General features: G+C 38.3%; 1 protein-coding gene across 1 annotated transcript in view; it reads left to right on the top strand.

Moving 5' to 3' along the window:
* PCDH15 (protocadherin related 15) overlaps positions 1-18,300 on the top strand; it is a 448,902-nt gene that overhangs the window by 71,624 nt on the left and 358,978 nt on the right. Inside the window, exon 4 of the mRNA XM_060189089.1 lies at positions 16,470-16,578. Coding sequence (XP_060045072.1) covers positions 16,470-16,578 — 109 coding nt within the window. The remainder of the gene's footprint in view (positions 1-16,469; positions 16,579-18,300) is intronic.

Here is an 18,300-nt window from a genome sequence, read left to right as displayed (position 1 = left end):
CAATTTGTTATTTCCTCAGAGTGAACAGTTCAACCCTCATGCAGCATCCCATTATGAAAAGAATTATTTTAAAAGTAATTCTAGGTCATGCCTCACAAAACACACACATTCTATAATTTTTCAAGGAATTTTTCTATAGTGCATGAGTTTTATAAAGTTGAAAGTGAATATAAAAGTCTTAAAGGCTACATGGGAAATGTTTCATTTAAATTTTGCTTATATTAAAGAGCACATTTATTGCAAGTGTAAAAAAATCAAGTACTAAATGAGAAACAAATAGGTTTCTTTTTAAAATATGAATGTCTTTCTTGATTTTTATTTATTTATTACTGGACAGATAAATTGAGAGGGGAAGGGAGCTAGAGAGAAGGAGAGACAGAGAGACATCTGCAGTCCTGCTTCACCACTTGTGAAGCTTTCCCCCTGAGGGTGGGACCAGGGCCTTGAACCTGCATCCTTGCACAATGTAATGTGTGCACTTAACCAGGTGCACCACTGCCTGGTCCCAACAAATAGGTTTCTAATATCAGTATCAACATTTTGTAATGTGAGCAAAGTCATTAATGTTGTTGTTCATAATATATTTCACTAGATATTTTTGAGACATAAAACCACTATAGTTATTCAAATATATTCCTGTTTGGTTTTGAGACTTCTGTCACATTGGTTATTATTAGTTATGGTTTTGGTTTTTACCATATTTTTATTAGAAAACATTTTTAAAAAATAAATTATGTTATGGTCTATATTGTCTACTTTATTATTGCTTTATTTCTTAATTTCTTTATTTTTGCTTATTTATTTTAAACCTAGGACTTTAATCCTCTGTAATCCAGGCTCTCTCAACAGTGTTAAGACAGAATTCAGCTGGCCCTTTCATTCTCATTTACATTTCAGGATAATTTGCAACTTTTTCTCAATTGAAACTTTTACTCAATCCATTTTCTTAAACAAATAGTAGATATCCTATTCATAGTTTCTCTGTTCTCTGTGTACTGTTACTCTGGTAGCATTCACCACCATGATCATCTTGTCTTCTAGTTCAGAGTACATTTTATTCTACAGCCAAATAATGTCTTCTGTTTTGCTCATTGTCCATATCCTCTTACTCCATCAGCAAAATGACTAATTCTGTTTTCAAATAAATATAAGGTATCAGTCTAATTCATTCTTTGACTTTCACCTCCCCCTTGGCAATATAAGACTTGCTCTATCTAAGCAAATTGTCTCTAGATTTTCATCACTCAAGAGAAGTAATTCTAGAATATCGAGTTAAAAAAGAAAAAGAGGATAAAATAATGTTCCCCTTTCAAAAATGGGAAAGAAGGGGCTGGGCTGTAGTGCTCAGGATGAAGTGCATATAGTATTTGAAGGTCAAAGTACAGCTCAAGAATCCCTGTTCAAGCCCTGACTCCCCACCTATGGGGCTGGGGGGGGGGACTTCACAAGCAGGTCTGCAAATGTCTTTCTCTCTCCATCTCTGTCTTCTCTCAGTTTCTCTCTGTCCTACCCAACAACAACAACAATGGTAATATATATATATATATATATATATATATATATATATATATATATATATATATATATATATATATATATATAGCAACAGGAACAGTGGATTCATAGTACAGGCACTGATCTGGGGTGGGGGGTATCGTTGAAAGGCTGAATTGGCCAGTGAGCTCTTATATGTCAAATACTTAAAACCCTGAGCCAGGTCCATGCACAGTCCTAGGCATTCAGAGGCTGTACAGCTCATTGTAACGAGCGTTATGTAGGTTTCTTCCGCACTACACATCAGCTCCACAGTATGCTGCTTAAAAACAGAGGTGCTCCTAAGATGATTTCATCTTTAATTTATTACCATTTATTTATCTATTTTTTTATTGCTACCAGGGTTGAGCTCCATGCTTGCATGACAAATCCACCACTCCTGAAGGCCATTTTTTTTCTTTTTTTTAAATTTCTTTATTGCGGAATTAATGTTTTACATTCGACAGTAAATACAATAGTTTGTACATGCATAACATTCCCCAGTTTCCCATATAACAATACAACCCCCACTAGGTCCTCTATCATCCTTCATGGACCTGTATTCTCCCCACCCACCCACCCCAGAGTCTTTTACTTTGGTGCAATATGCCATTTTTTTTTCAATTCACAAATTATAATAGAATTCTATTCTATTTTTTTTATTTGATAAGACAGAGAGAAACAGAGAGGAGGGGGAGATAGAGAGGTAGACAGACACACCTGCATCTCTGTTTCACTCCCCATAAAGTAACACCCCCCCCCCCCACCATAAGCAGGAGCAGGAGTTAGAGCCCTGGTAATGAATGTGCTCAACAAATTCCTATTTTATATATTTTTCAAAACAAATTTATTTCTTGCATATGAGTAAAGCTTCAATAGAGAGAAGAAGAGAGAGCAAAAACAGAGAACCACAGGCATGCACATCCAATGCTCTGTTAGTGGAAATATTTCCTCAGAGGCAGATTTCATTCTATTTCAGTGACTATATCTATTTATGTGACTTCTCCCTTCAACTCCAATAGTTTACTAGGATATACCGAAAGCATATGTAGACATCATATATATAATATTATATATTATAATATATATTATTTTAGGAAATGCATCTGTGGTGATTTTATACGATAAATACTAACATCACACACACCATAGCAGAATGCTTACTTACCTCATTTGTCCTATATTTTCTCATTTAAAAGTACTTTCTGCTTTTAAAAATTAGATATATAGGGAGATAATTGTTTTCCAGAAGTTCTATTTTCTCTAGGAAATCTTACCTTCCCCTTTATTTTTTTTTACTTTTGATATAGTTTAATTTCTTTATAATACTTGTACAATTATCTCTACATCATATTGTTCCTGTGAACATAGGAACTGAAAGGTATGGTAGTTGTAAAAGTCTGCAGAAATGTAAAATATAAAATAATATTCAGTTTCATAATTACAGTCTCACACTGTGGTCTGTGAATAATTCAGTAGAACATTATCATCAGTATTCACTATTTTTAATTACTATAATTATTTTAAGTACCATAAGATAACTGATCATGTTTGTAATTATATTTTGAACTCGTTGACAACAAGCATATTCTGTCTTTTTATCAAATAAAGAGGAATTACTTCACTAGTTATAGATGAATGTATATCTCTCTTTTCATCTAATCCAGGTGTGGGGAACACTGGGCCCATGGGTCCTGGGCCTGCCAAGGCAATCATAGGTGGGACTCAAAATTCAATAAAACTGAAACTTTTGTTCATAGCAATATTAAGTACTAACTTTTAAGTTCATAATTTTGTATGACCCATGAGTGGTGTTATAAATATGCAAATGACCCTCTGCAGATAAAAGCTTCTCCTCACCCCCCCATCTATCATCAGAATGAGAACTAGTGAGTAAAGATTAAAAAGCACCAGATAGTGGTTCATTGGTAGAGCACACATGCTACCATATGTAATACTCAAGTTCGAGCCCTTACTCCCCACCCACAGGGGGAAAACTTTGAGAGTAGTGAAGCAAGGTTGGAGGTGTCTTTCTGTTTCTTTCCTTTCTATTTCTCCCTTTCCTCTCAATTTCTGGCTGTCTCTACTTAATAAACAGAGACAACAAAAACTTTAAAAAATAAAAAGTAATAACTTAAAGAAAAAGAATTAACGATATTTCTTCCAAGTCATTATTTTTGTGTGGCATGGATTTAGAGGGAGGGGTTATATACCATTAGATCACATACACTTCTGCTCAGTAGAAATGTGTGTGTGTGTGTGTGTGTGTGTGTGTGTGTGTGTGTGTGATTTTTCAAATATATGAATTTATTTATTCAGGTTAGGCACTTTAAAAATACAATATTTATTCATTTTCATGTGAGAGATATGCAGGAAAGGTAGAGAGAGAAAGATTCAGATAGATAGTTAGAGAGAGCAAAGCACTGCTCAGCTCTGGTTTCTGGGGATTGACCCTGAGACTTCAGAGTCAGGCATGACAGTCTTTTTGTATAACCATTATGCTGTCTCCCCAGCCCAGAGCAGAAGATTTAAATTAAAACAGAAAGCAAAGACTTCCAATACCGACCAGATACTGACACATTGGAGAACAGACTCAGTGAGCAAAAATCAATGTGCATGGGATTTGTTAGAGTGATGAGAGAGAGAGAGAGAGAAAGCGAGAGAGAGAGAGAAAGAGAGAGAGAGAGAGAGCAGGCAGATCTCGAGTTGAAGCTTAAGTTATGAAGTGTGTGAGAAAATAAACAGAAGAACTGAATATCCTGGAAATGGGCTCTTTCTATGAAAAATAAAAACTATATGGAAACTCTGAATTATTGCTTCAGCAACTTGTTAGTCTCAGTGGTCTCCTTGTATGTTGATAGAGGAGTGTTCAGACTTGAATTCTACAATGTCTTGTCTCACTACTTGTCTACATTGCATTCTGAGGGAGATACAGTTATTGAATTAGACCCCTCTGTGCTCAAGGATCTCACTGTCAATTTTAAGAAATAAATCATCACAAAGAGGCAACAGTTTCTCTGAAAGGTATCATTGGAGCAAAACTCTACACTATTTTATTATTGATACATCTTGAAGGAAGCAAAAAAAAAAAAAAAAGGGAGAGAGAGAGTGGACTCAAGGAAATACAGCCGTACTAGATTAAATGATAAGCACTTTAGTTTGGCTACAGCAATGTGTAAAAGCATGTAGAGAAAAACATGGGTGTAAATGTACTAAGTCGTAGACTAATCTGGGAAAACTTTTAAATAACACATTTCAGAATATCTACTTCTGGAATTAGGACATGACTGACAAACTGGTACTCATGTGTCAAATAGTAAGTCTTTCACTGGTTAGAGAAATGTTGTTATGAACAGCAAATGTATAGAATCAACTATAGGTAGACTATTGAATGTTAGTCTGGTGATCCAGGAGATGGTACAATGGATACAACACTGGACTCTCAAACATGAAGTCCAGAGTTCAATCCCCAGTAGCACCTGTACCAGAGTGATGTCCAGTTCTTTCTCTCTCTTTTCTGCTTTTGTTCTCATTAGTAAATAAATAAAATCTTTTTAAAAAAATAAATGAATATTAGTTTGCTTCTCTTTACTTTCTCCTAAGTAAATCAAAATGACCATCATATTCATTTTCACTTTTTTGTAAATAACTTACTTAGTAATGTTCTTTGTTAGGTCATTGTTGAGTTATTCACTTTTTGCTCTTTTTTAAAATTTACAATATGGAAATATTAACAAGATCATAGAATAAGAGAACCACCAGAACTCCATATTCAATCATTTTTTTACACTTGATTTTCATGTTTTTCTCATCTTTAAATGCTAGTCTCCTGAGTACTTGCTTGTTTATTAATAATCAATTTCATTGAAAAATTATTTTATTTTATTTTATTTTATTTTATTTTTGCCTCCAGGGTTGTCATTGGGACTCAATGCCTGCACTATGAATCCACAGCTCCTGGAGGCCTTTTTTCCCTATTTTGCTGTTGCGCTTGTTGTAGTTGTTATTGTTATTGTTGCCATAGCCCTTGTTGTTGTTGGAAAGGACATAGAGACATCAAGAGAGTGGGAGAAGACAGAGAGGGGGAGAGAAAGATAGACATCTCCAGACTGCTTCACCACTTTTGAAGTAATCCCCTGCAGGTAGGGTGCTGGAGGCTCGAACCAGGATCCTTATGCCCATCCTTGCACTTCGTGCCATGTGTGCTTAACCTTTACTGCCCAGCTTCCTGGAAAATTATTTGTTGATATGTGGACGTGACACTTTCCTACCAGATTGTATACTTTATTTTCCACTGATAATTTTGACTCTAAGCTTAGCAATACCATTCTGAAAATGAGCTAGCTAATTATTCAAATTTTGATATGGAAACACTTTATCCGAAGAGTACAATCATGGTCTACAATAATAAGGACCATCCTAGGTGATGTGGCTTGACCAATATAATGCACATTCACATGAAATATAAAATGTTGCTTTAGTAAAATCATAAAGAAGCAGTGAGCAAATAAATGTTTTCGTGTGTTCTTTGAGAGACTGCCTATCATTTGCTGCTTTTTTTTTTTTTTTGGAGAGTGTAGGCAATGAAACGGAAAAGAAGGTATGAATGTGTTAGCAAGGCCTAAAGTATGTTCGAGGATTGGGTGGCGGTGACTTGCCCACTAGAGTGCAAATATTACCATGGGCAAAGAGCCAGATTCAAGATATTGTGCCTATCCACAAGGAGGAATCTCCAGGAGTGGTGGTGCAGTGTTGCAAGTATCTCTCCTCTCTGTCTCTCCCTTTCTCTCTCTGTGTCTCTATAAAAATGGCACCATGGGATGATGTAGCCATGCAGGTACCATCCCCCAAGGATAATTCTAGCTGCAAATAAATGAATGTATAAAGAGGTTTTGGCCTGTCTTTACAGTGCATAAAAGTTCTTCATTGCAGATTACCTAGAACTGAATGGCATGCCTTATGTTTATTTTTGTTTTCTGAGTTTAGGCCCAACAACTATGATATTCAAAACAAATGCTTCTGATACAAGTGTAATCCTTCTCCTAGTTTGAAAAGGTCAGTATAGTGTGAAATAAATACATTCTGTGGGGATGCCAATATTGCTACTGAAGTAGGAAAGAAATGAAAAAAAAAATTGAACTTTAGGAAAAAAAAAGTAGATGCTTCCGAGACCCTGTGGGCACATATCAAGAATGGCAATTGAAAAAAGATTTATGAAACATCTATCTGGGTCCTTCAGGCATCCATATCTAGAGTAATCAACTGCTCCCCTGTTGTGGCTTAAAGTGTGGACTCTACTGCAGTGACAAAGTAGAAGTCTATAAACAAATCTAGGTCAGTCTTGTGTTAAGACTTGAAAATCAAGCATCACTACTTGCACTTAAGCCAAAGAAGTCTAATAACCTTCACTATGCTTCTCTCTCTCTCTCTCTGGCTGTCTGTATAAATATTACTAATATTTCAGTTCTGTGGAGCTCCCAGTTCTGTTTGTGATCCAGAAGCTAACTATGAAAGTTGGGTAAACGTGCATGAGAAAGAAACCATGCCACGTAAACTGTTAATGTAACGTTCTGTCCATTTACTTAAACTGTACCATGAGGCAAACGTAATGCTTCCAAGCCCATCTAAAAACAAACAAACAAAAACTAAATGAACCTTTGTGTTTGTTCCCTTTGAATGCTCAGGATAGTCCAATGACACGAGCTGTTTAAGTCAGCAGATGGGCACTTTGGCATCAGATCCCGGTGTCCATTTCCATTGCAGTATTTTTTCAGTATTGCTTCCTAGATTATCCATTTGTCAAAGGGAGTCAGGCAAATCCTTCCAGGTGCTTCTCTGTGCACTTCAGTCACAAGAACATGGGGCATTTCTTTTTCTTCATCCAACTTTCAATAGCAAAAAACTGATGAAACTTTTAGATATCAAGATACTACTTATCAAACTCAAAATTCCAAAGCAAATCTGGTAGAGTCATTTTCATGTTTACAGTGTTGGAAGTCATATATACCTATGTATGTCTATAACAACACTGATCTCCTAAAATTGTCGGCAGAGATATCTGTCTTCTTAGAAGCACGTGACCTTGAAGCTATTTTCCAGTGATTTTTGAGTTTCCACTGTAACTCCAAATCCATGATAACAACTTTTGCACTGGAATCTGAAAACAAGGAACAAATAAAGAATTCTGCTGTGCAGCATAGATTCTATAGGTAACAAAATCCATAAAAGACTGGAGAAATGCCATGACATCAGGAAGCAAGAGAGTGTAGTTTGTGAGCGATTATACAGTCTATAGGATGCATTTTTATAGAACTATATGAAGTTGGGAGTCGGGCTGTAGCGCAGCGGGTTAAGCACAGGTGGCGCAAAGCGCAAGGACTGGCGCAAGGTTCCCGGTTCGTGCCCCCAGCTCCCCATCTTTCTCTCCCCCTCTGTCTTCCCCTCCTCTCTCCATTTCTCTCTGTCCTATCCAACAACGACATCAATAATAACTACAACAATGAAACAACAAGGGCAACAAAAGGGAATCGATAAAATAAATATTTTTTAAAAAAGAACTATATGAAGTCAATAACAAAATAGTAGTCTACTGCTCTCACAGAATTTACAAGAGTTCCACGTTCATAAACATGGATTAAGTGCTAGGCAAGATGCTGTATAAAAGGGATTGTTTAGTGATAGTAGTAGATGAAACTGTGCAGATAGTAATACCACTTTGTGTCCACATGCTTTTGGCATGTGTATTTTATGTTTTTGCTTAGAGCAGGACCTTTAAGATGTTTGATAGTATACGGCATATCCCTATGAGCCCCCAACATACTTTTTAATTTATTTATAAAGTGGAAATATTGACAAGACGGGTACAATTCCACACAATTCCCACCGCCAGAGTACTGTATCCCATCCTCTCCCTTGAAAGCTTTAATATTCTTTTCTTTTTAAATATTTATTTATTCCCTTTTGTTGCCCATGTTGTTTTTTATTGTTGTAGTTATTTTTGTTGTTGATGATGTCCTTGTTGTTGGATAGGACAGAGAGAAATGGAGAGTGGAGGGGAAGAAAAAGAGGGGGAAAAAAAGATAGACACCTGCAGACCTGCTTCACCACTTGTGAAGTGACTTCCCTGCAGGTGGGGAGCCGGGGGTTTGAACCGGGATTATTATGCCAATCCTTGCACTTTGCACCACATGCGCTTAACCTGCTGCGCTACCGCCCGACTCCCCAGCTTTAATATTCTTTATCCCTCTGGGAGCATGGACCCAAGATCGTTATGCAGTGCAGAATGTGGAAGGTCTGGTTTCTGTAATTACTTCTCTGCTGGACATACTATGACTTCAATCCATACGCCCAGCATGTCCCTTTCTTTCGCTACTGGGTCAGGATTCTAAAGAGGTGGAGTTGCAGGGTATATTGGTGAGTGAGGTCATCTTTTCAGTGAAGTCAGGTAGGGGTCATGGTAGCATCTGCAACTTGGTGGTTGAAAAAGCATTAAGATATAAAGCAGAATCAATTGTTAAATGAGGAACCTAAAAGCAAGAATATAGTAGATGAGATTTGTGATCTCCTTTTTGGATAAAGCTAGTAGTTCTATTTTAGGTATATTACAAGGGGTCCATGGCTTTCCTAATTTTTGGCTGAGCCCAACAGCTAAAATACAGGTAGACCAAAGGTATTCTCCCGGGAGATGGTTTCATAGTTGGAAAAAGGACTAGAAAGCTGGATCAGAGAAGAGAGTAGCTCCCAAATATGGGGAAAATATATAAGTATTGTGAACTGTAAACCCCACTGATTTTGCTGGGCTAGGTTTGAAGGAGAGAGACCAGAAACTCGTGGTTGCATGACAATACACTTCTTTATTAAGGCGGGAACTCCAGAGTTAGGTGTGAGCAGTGAGCAGAGCGTGTTAAGCCATGTGGCGCCGAACCGCAATGGCCACCTCCCGCTCTGAATGCCAGCCCTTCTCCATGTCAGGACGTGGGAGAGGAAAGAGAGGAAGAGGAAGAGAGCGAAACCAGGAACAGAAGTGGGCTTTATAGAGTAAAACTGGAAGTGCCAAGTTGGGAATGGAGATGGCTGGGAAAGGAGGTAGAGAAATGAAAGAGCCAGAATGTAGAAAGCTTCTGTAGCTATGGTTGCTAGGGTTTTAACTGGCAGGATTAATGTACCCTGCAAGCAGGGTGGGTCTCGAGGTAGCAAGAAGATAGATCAGGCAAAACAATGATTATGTAAATAGGCCATAGTGTCAGCAATGGAAGATGGAGCTGGGCAGGGGGAGGGGCTAGGTTAAGGCCTGACAGATTTCACCTGGGGATCATATTCAGCACAGGAGCCTGTGTAACCTCTGCATCCCTATAGGTCTGAACTTTACTTCTGTGGCCATGGCTAAGAATATTCTAGGATGAAAAAATTTTAGGACCCATCTTTTATTGGTGATAGGTAGGGTATGTTGCCCAACCTCCCTTCTGAGAATGGAACAGTTCCTACCATTGTAGATCCTCATAGGGGGCAAGGTCCTGCTGGGGCCCACAAAGGGTTCCACTATGTTGTTTCTGATGAAGATGACCAGTCACAATGAGACAGAGATCTGCTAGAGCTCTAGGATCCTCCTATCTGCATGGAGTCCCAGATTCTCTGACTAGGGCCCCAGGTGACAGGGTGGCCTGGTAGTAACAAAAAAGAGCCATCATTAAAGTGTGCTGGTCTCTTGCTCTTACCCAGCTTTAATAGTCTTTGTCTGACTTTGTCTGACAAGGTTAGCCTTGGAGTGATTGAGGGAAGTGAAATAGGAAGTAGGTGAGGAGAGTATCTAAGTCTAAGTAGAAAATAGTTGATTAAGTACTTTATGCTGTCTCTTTTAGGCCTTTTTTTAAAATTTTTATTATCTTTATTTATTTATTTATTGGATAGGGATAGCGAGAAGTAGAGAGGAAGGGGGAGACAGAGAGGGAGAGAGACAGAGAGACACCTGCAGCCCTGCTTCACCACTTGCAAAGCTTTTCCCCTGAAGGTGGGGACCGGGGGCTCGAACCTGGGTCCTTGTGCACTGTAACATGTGCACTCAACCAGGTGCGTCACCACCCGGGCCCTCTTTTAGGCCTTTTGACTTGCTTGCTGCACTTAGTGAGTCACTGAAAACTGTCGTGTACTTTTACTTTAAGGTATATATTCCCCCCCTAACTTATAGACACATGTGTACATATGCCTTATCTCAAGGGCCCTGGTCTATATCTGGGTTCTGAGGCTTTGTTAGAAAATGCACCACCAAGAATAGAATTAAGGACTCCTATGAGCTAGGAAATGTCTCACCAGAGTAATGAAGTGGAGGGTTGACATCCCACATCTGGCACCTCTGAACACAGCTGGAAGTGAAGCATATCAAGGTGGTACTGGTTGCATTGATTAGGTTCGGATCGGCAGATGCAGGATCAATTAGTATAAGTTAAAAGAAGCATGCAGGCAAGTGAACTCCACCCCAGAGGTTCAAGGAATGGGCCAAATATGAGTTTTATAGAGAATGGAGAAGGTTTCTTCTGTCTTAGGGTTTAAGAAGGCAATGGATAGTTATTATTATAACCAAGTTATTTGGAAATTTTGTTGATTAAAAATCCCATTGTTAGGATTTGCTGTCATATAAGACTTTACCATAATTTACATCCTTTAATGCTATTTACATATGACTGTATATATATATATACATATATATATGTATATATGTATATATATACACAACTAGTTGCTTCTGTTCCCCTTTGTTGAAGATTATAGATTAGTTTAATTTCAAAGAAAAAGTTATTATTAGAAATTTATTAACAATTTAAGCCCACTGTTAAAATTCAATCAGATTACCAATTTGAAGTCATAAGTGCTTAGATTGAAGGAATATATATATATATATATATATATATATATATATATATATATATATGCTCAGAACTGGGGTCTGAGCATCCAAAAGTTTGAGACATTCACTCCATTTTCCCCTCTCATATTGATTAGTCATTTGTAAGACTCTAGGTTAATAGGAGTGTACACCATTTCTAGCACCAAACTTTTGTGTCTCTACCCCCCCCCCCATAGTGATGCTAAACATCTACCCTCACCCTACACCCAGGGATTTTGACTTTGGTACCCTACTCCAAACTCTGTCAGATCCTGCTTTGAGTTTCCTTTTCTGTTCTCCTTTATCAACTTCTGTGTATGAGTGAGATCATCCCGTACTCATCTTTGTCTTTCTGACATCATTCCTTCTAACTCCATCCAAGATGGATCAGAGAAGGTGGGTTCATTATTCTTACTAGCTGCACAGCATTCCATTGTGTATATATACCACACATTTCTCAGCCATTCATCTGTTGTTGGGCGCCTGGGTTGCTTCCAGACTTTGGCTATTACAGATTGTGCTGCTATGAACGTAGATGTACACAGATCTTTGTTGGTTGTGTGTTAATGGAGTCTTTAGGCTATATCCCTGGGAGAGGAATTACTGGATCAGAAGGTAGGACTATTCCTAGCCTTGTGAGGTTTCTCCAGGCTGCTGTCCACAGAGGATGGAGCAATTTGCATTCCAACTAGAAGTGCAGGAGGATTCCTTTTACCCCACAACCTCTCCAGCATTTGTTGCTGCTGTCATTTGTTAGGGATGATATTCTCACTGGGGTGAGGTGGTACCTCATAGTTTCTTCTCCAACCCTCTTGGATGGAAATATGCATTAGTGAACTGAGGACTGGGCTCCAATGTTGTTTGAGCATATGGAAAAGCAGGCATACCATGCCGGGAAGCTCTCTTGTCAGAGCCCACTGCCTAGGCAACAACTGCTGATCAAGGTGGGCTTTGATTTTTCTATTTTTCTGAAACAAAGAGGGAGACTGAGAAGTGAAGAGAGAGTGAGAGAAATAGAGACATTTGAAGCACTGCTTACCTCTGGTCTATGGTGGTGCAGGGGATTGAACCTAGGACTTGGGAGCCTCAGGCATGAGAGTCTGTTTTGCATAACCAGTATACTATCTACCCATGCCAGCCAGAGCCCCCAACAGATTAAAGGAAACTACACTGAAACTCTCATCTCTAAGCCTCTACCTGAAAAAAAAAAAGACATATCCAAAATATGCATAAAATGCATTAACTTTGATATTCTTATGAAGACTTTATGAGAAGTCATACTGACACTGCAAATTTGTATAAGAATGCATTTTCCACTCAAGATCCTTTTACTTTTTCCAGTCAGAGTTTTGTATTCTCCAGTTCATCCAACCCTGAGTACAGCTCTTCATGTCATATTTCTATTTGCAGTTTTCCTCTTCCCCTGGGCTTCCTTGGCTATCAGTCTGATCATGTCAATACTTATATCACTTTTACAACTAGTTCAATGTTCAAAAATTAGTTTTCTCCTTGATCAATAATCTCTGATTGCCTACAAAGTATAAGACACCAAGTAAGGCATTTGCAATAAAAGGAATAGTGTTGCTCAATATGTAATAAAGTAACATATATATATATATATATATATATATATATATATATATATATAAAATATAAGAGAGAGGGAATAATAGATCATTTAAAAATATTTATTGTTTGGAGTCGGGCGGTAGCACAGTGCTTAAGCGCAGGTGGCACAAAGTGCAAGGACAGGCATAAGGATCCTGGTTCAAGCCCCAGGCTCCCCACCTGCAGGGGGGAGTCGCTTCACAGGCGGTGATGCAGGTCTGCAGGTGTCTATCTTCCTCTCCCCCCTCTGTCTTCCCCTCCTCTCTCCATTTCTCTCTGTCCTATCCAACAACAATGACATTAATAACAACAACAACAATAATAATAACTACAAAATAAAAAACAACAAGGGCAACAAAAGGGAATAAATAAATAAATATAAAAAAATTATTGCGGAGCCAGACAGTAGTGCACTGGGTTAAGCACACACATGACTGTGCAGAAGGATCCGAGTTCAAACCCCTTATCCCCACCTACAATAGGGAAGCTTCAGAAGTGTTGAAACAGGGCTGCATATGTTTCTCTGTCTCTCTATCTTCTCTCTCCCTCTCAATTTCTGTCTCTGTGAAATAATAAATAAAATAAAATGACAGGTAAACAAAAGATAAGTTAAAGAAATATTTATTGTAGGGGCCAAGTGGTAGTGTTGCCTGTTAAGCACACATGGTGGGAAGTGCAAGAACTGGCTCAAGGATCCCGGTTCAAGCCCAGGGCTCCCAACTTGCAGGGGGTGTCGCTTCATAGGTGGTGAAGCAGGTATGCAGGAGTCTCTCTTTTTCTCCCCGTCTTCTCCTCCTCTATCTATTTATCTCTGTCCTGTCCAACAACAACAACATAACTACAAGGACAATAAAATGGAAAAAAAATGACCTCTAGGAGCAGTGGATTCATAGTGCAGGCACTGATAGACAGAGAAACTGAGAGAGGAAGAGAAGATAGAGAGGGAGAGAGTAAGAGAGACACCTGCAGACCTGCTTCACTACTTACTAAGGGACCTTTTCCCGCTTCAGGTGAGGAGCCGGGGACTTGAACCTGCATCCCGAGTAGAAATTCCTTTTCCAGTCCCTGTGATTTGCACTATGTGAGCTTAACCCTGTGCATGATAGTATTGCTGTTTTATTGACTGCTTCTTAGTTCAAAATGCCCACCCTCTAAATCAGTCAGTCACTTGGACACAGCTTGGAGTCGCCCAATATAGAACCCAACAGTTCTCTAGAAGAGTAAACAATCTATTTCAAGATGCTGTTTGCTGGGGAAAAAATAGTAAACGAGGGCACTGTGATTCTTTAGAATATGAAGTTGTGGGAGCCAGGCAGTAGCGCAGCAGTGGGTTAAGCGCAAATGGCGCAAAGCGCAAGAACAGCACAAAAATCCTAGTTCGAGCCCCCAGGTCCCCACCTGCAGGGGAGTCGCTTCACAGGGGGTGAAGCAGGTCTACAGGTGTCTATCTTTCTCTCCCCCGCTCTGTCTTCCCCTCCTCTCTCCATTTCTCTCTGTCCTATCCAACAATGACAATATCAATAACAACAATAATAACTACAAGGGCACCAAACAACAATAATAACTACAAGGGCACCAAAAGGGAATAAATAAATATTTTTTAAAAACTAAAAAAAAAAGAATATGAAGTTGTCCAATATTGAGGCAGTCTTTATTTCCCAATAGAAGTACTCTTTATAGAGCTGAGCAGATAGCATAATGGTTATGCACACAACTTCCATTCCTGAGGCTCTATGCTCTTGAATTAAAATTCTCAACACCACCATAAACCACAGTTGATCAGAGCTCTGGTAAAATTAATTAGTTCATTAATTAATCACCACTTATATGTTTTCCTGAGATTTGCAAATACTTTAAAGAAGTTTTTTCCAGGGTTGGGAGAACAACATAATGGCTATGCACTTATGCTTGAGATTCCCAGGTTCAATTCCCAATACCACTGTAAGCCAGAGCTAAGTAATGCTCTGGTCTTGGTTCTCTCTCTCTCTCTCTCTCTCTCTCTCTCTCTCTCTCTCTCCTTCTGTATCTTTCTATATCGCTCTCATTAAAACAAAGAAATAAAATATTTAAAGTATTTTCCAAATAGTGCACTAAAGACCTTAATATAAGGAGTCCTTACTAGATGACTCAGCACAGTGTGTATGTAATGCCTACTGCTGAATAGCCAGCCATGATGCTAATGTGCACATTTAAGTGCCTGAAAATACTAAAGCATAATTTTGAAACTATTTAATACCATGTTTCTCAACTCAGCATGCCATAATCTAGTACAAGTGCCAGTAAAAGAAGTCCTCCTCATTCTATTTGTAAACAGAGTTTTATTAGAGCATAATACACTCAGTTGTTACTTGTTATAAAAGAAACACTGTCTGGCTGCAGCACAGACTATGTCTAAGCACATTTCTTGAGCCCACAGAATAACTTTCTTGAATAGTGCATGACCCACATTCAGGTCTGGTCCCCAGGATATTGAAGGGAGTTTCTGTTTTCTCTCTTGTTCTCTCTCTCTCTCTCCCTCTCCCTCCCTCCCTCCCTCCCTCCCTCACCTCTCTCTCTCTCCTCATGTCTTTCTTTCTCCCTCTCTTTCTATCTGAAGAAGTCATCCTGAAGATCTAGCAATGACAAATATATATATATATTTGTATTTCTTAAATATATGTTTTTTTGTTTTGTATCTGTCAGCTCACAAAAACATGTTTGCCAATCCTGGTGGAAAGACAGAATACCACTGGGCATTAAATAAAGTTAACTGACTTAGAAAAATGCATCACGATTTTAAACAGACATTCCTGCTGCTAGTGATAGTTTGAATGTATGAAGCTGCATGGTAGATGATTGATTTGGGCTATATTCAAATTGTAGTGTTGGAACTTTGCTATTTATTGATTAAAACATCCATTTTAATGCTCTAATAATCTCTGTCAAACTTTAAAATGGGATCCAAGAAGCAGACTGAAAATATGTATAACTGGGTGTAGATAGCATAATGATTATGCAAAGAGACTCTCATGCCTGAAGCTCCAAAATCCCAGGTTCAATCCCCCACACCTCCATAAACCTGAGCTGAGCAGTGCTCTGGGAAAAAAAATAATGTAAATGTATTTTACAGATCATGCTTAATGGCAAAGATAAAACTATATTTGGTGACTTTATTTTGATGAACTTATATATAGACTATTAAAGGAACATTTTCAAATGTTAAGTTCTCTATATTAAGGAGAACATTTTATGCGTTCAACTTTGCGTATGTATGTACCTTGAGTATCTTTCTCCCTCTCCAGATTGAAAATTGAGAAGTACAATGTGTTAAACTATAAATATTAGAAACTGAGTTTACGATTGAGTTAGAAGTCATCTAAATGTGCTAAATATAATATCTGGGTGTGAATTCTCCAGGAATCACTAAGAATAAAATTTAACTAATGTCTCTGATTTTTTTTTTTTCCAGGAAGAACTAAACCCCATCATTGTTACTCCACCAATCCAAGCCATTGATCAGGACCGGAACATTCAGCCACCCTCAGACAGGCCAGGCATCCTCTATTCCATTCTTGTTGGTTTGTATCTACTAATATTTGATACTCTCCATAATTATTAAAAAAAAGCATGAAGAAAACTTTTAACAGCAATCCTCTGAGAATAATTGTTTTGATGTATTAATTTAAAAATAACATTTTGGGAGTCGGCGGTAGCACAGCAGGTTAAGCTCAGGTGGTACAAAGCAAAAACCAGCGTAAGGATTCTGGTTCGAGCCCCCGGCTCCCTACCTGCAGGGGGGTCACTTCATAGGTGGTGAAGTAGGTCAGTAGGTGTCTATCTCTCTCTCCCCCCTCTGTCTTCCCCTCATGTCTCCATTTCTCTCTGTCCTATCCGACAACGACGACATCAATAACAATAACAACCATAACAACAATCTTTTGTTGCCCTTGTTGTAGAACAAGAGCAACAAAAGAGAAAATAAATAAATATTAAAAATAGTAATAATAAAAATAAAAGTAACATTTTCCCTCAGCATTGGTTTCAGTGAAGATAATTAAGAACAAATAGAAAATCTTTAAGTGTAGAGACAGCATAAAGACTTTTATTCCCGAGGCACCAAAAGTCCCAGATTCAACACCCAGCACCACCATGAACCAGAGATAAAAAAAGAAAGAAAGAAAGGAAGAAAGAAAGAAAGAAGAAAGGGAAAAAGAAAGAAGGAAGGAAGGGATGGAGGGAGGGAGGAAGGGAGGGAAAGAAAGAAAGAAAGAAAGAAAGAAAGAAAGAAAAGAAACTTCAATTCAAAAAGAAAGCATTTAAGTAATCCAACTGCATATTGTTAACTTTTTTGTATTGCTTCATGAAGATTCTTCTTTTTTCTTTCAACTCCAGTAACTCTTTATGGATGAGATATGGACTTTAAAGGGCTTTTCTTGTCTCAAGGGTACATTTCTGCATTTCCCCATAGTGGGGATCAGTCCATTTCGCCCCCAAATGTTTAGTCAGCTTAGTGCACCACAGGGACAACCTGACCCAGCTGGTCCTTCCTCCCCACTCTGAGTCTCCAAATCTACTTCACCTTGTATTGTTCATTGCTTATTCGATTCTACCTGTGAGTGAGATGATCTGACATTCCTCCTCCTGCTGGCTTACTTGGCTCAGCATGTTTCCCTATAGTTTGTCAATGTTGTAGCAAATGAAAATACCAAGATAAGGGCTGAAGAGTTAGTATAATGTTTATATAAAAGACTTCCATGCCTGAAACTCAGACATCCCCAGTTTAATCTCCAATACCACCATAGACCAAAACTGAATAGTAGCAGTGAGTTGTGCTCTGGGGCCTGCCTCTCTCTCTCTCTCTCTCTCTCTCTCTCTCTCTCTCTCTCTCTCTCCCTCCCAAATAGAAATATTAAAAAATAGCAGTGAACAGGTAAGCAGTGCTCTGGGGTCTCTCTCTCTCTCATTAAAATAAAAATATTAAAAAATAATATAGTTACTTAATTTCTTAGAACTCTGCAGAATTCTACTGTGTCTACATGCCACAACTTCTTTAATTATCTGTTCTTGAACACTGGAGTTGTATTTAAATGTTTGCTATTACAAATAGCACTGCCGCAAACATGGGCATATATAAATCTTTCTCGATAGTTTTATTTTTATATTGATGCTTAATTGAAGAAAATAATAGTCCAATTTTCATATCTATTTTCAACACTTTCCAAACTATTTTCCACAGGGTGTAGATCAAATTCTATTCCCACTGATAGTATGTGGGAATAGTCCCCACTACCACTTTTTGT

The sequence above is a fragment of the Erinaceus europaeus genome, chromosome 1 (assembly GCF_950295315.1).
Source record: "Erinaceus europaeus chromosome 1, mEriEur2.1, whole genome shotgun sequence".
NCBI lineage: Eukaryota > Metazoa > Chordata > Mammalia > Eulipotyphla > Erinaceidae > Erinaceus > Erinaceus europaeus.
The sequence above is the reverse complement of the archived record's forward strand: the minus strand, read 5'-3'. Positions and strand labels throughout refer to the sequence as shown.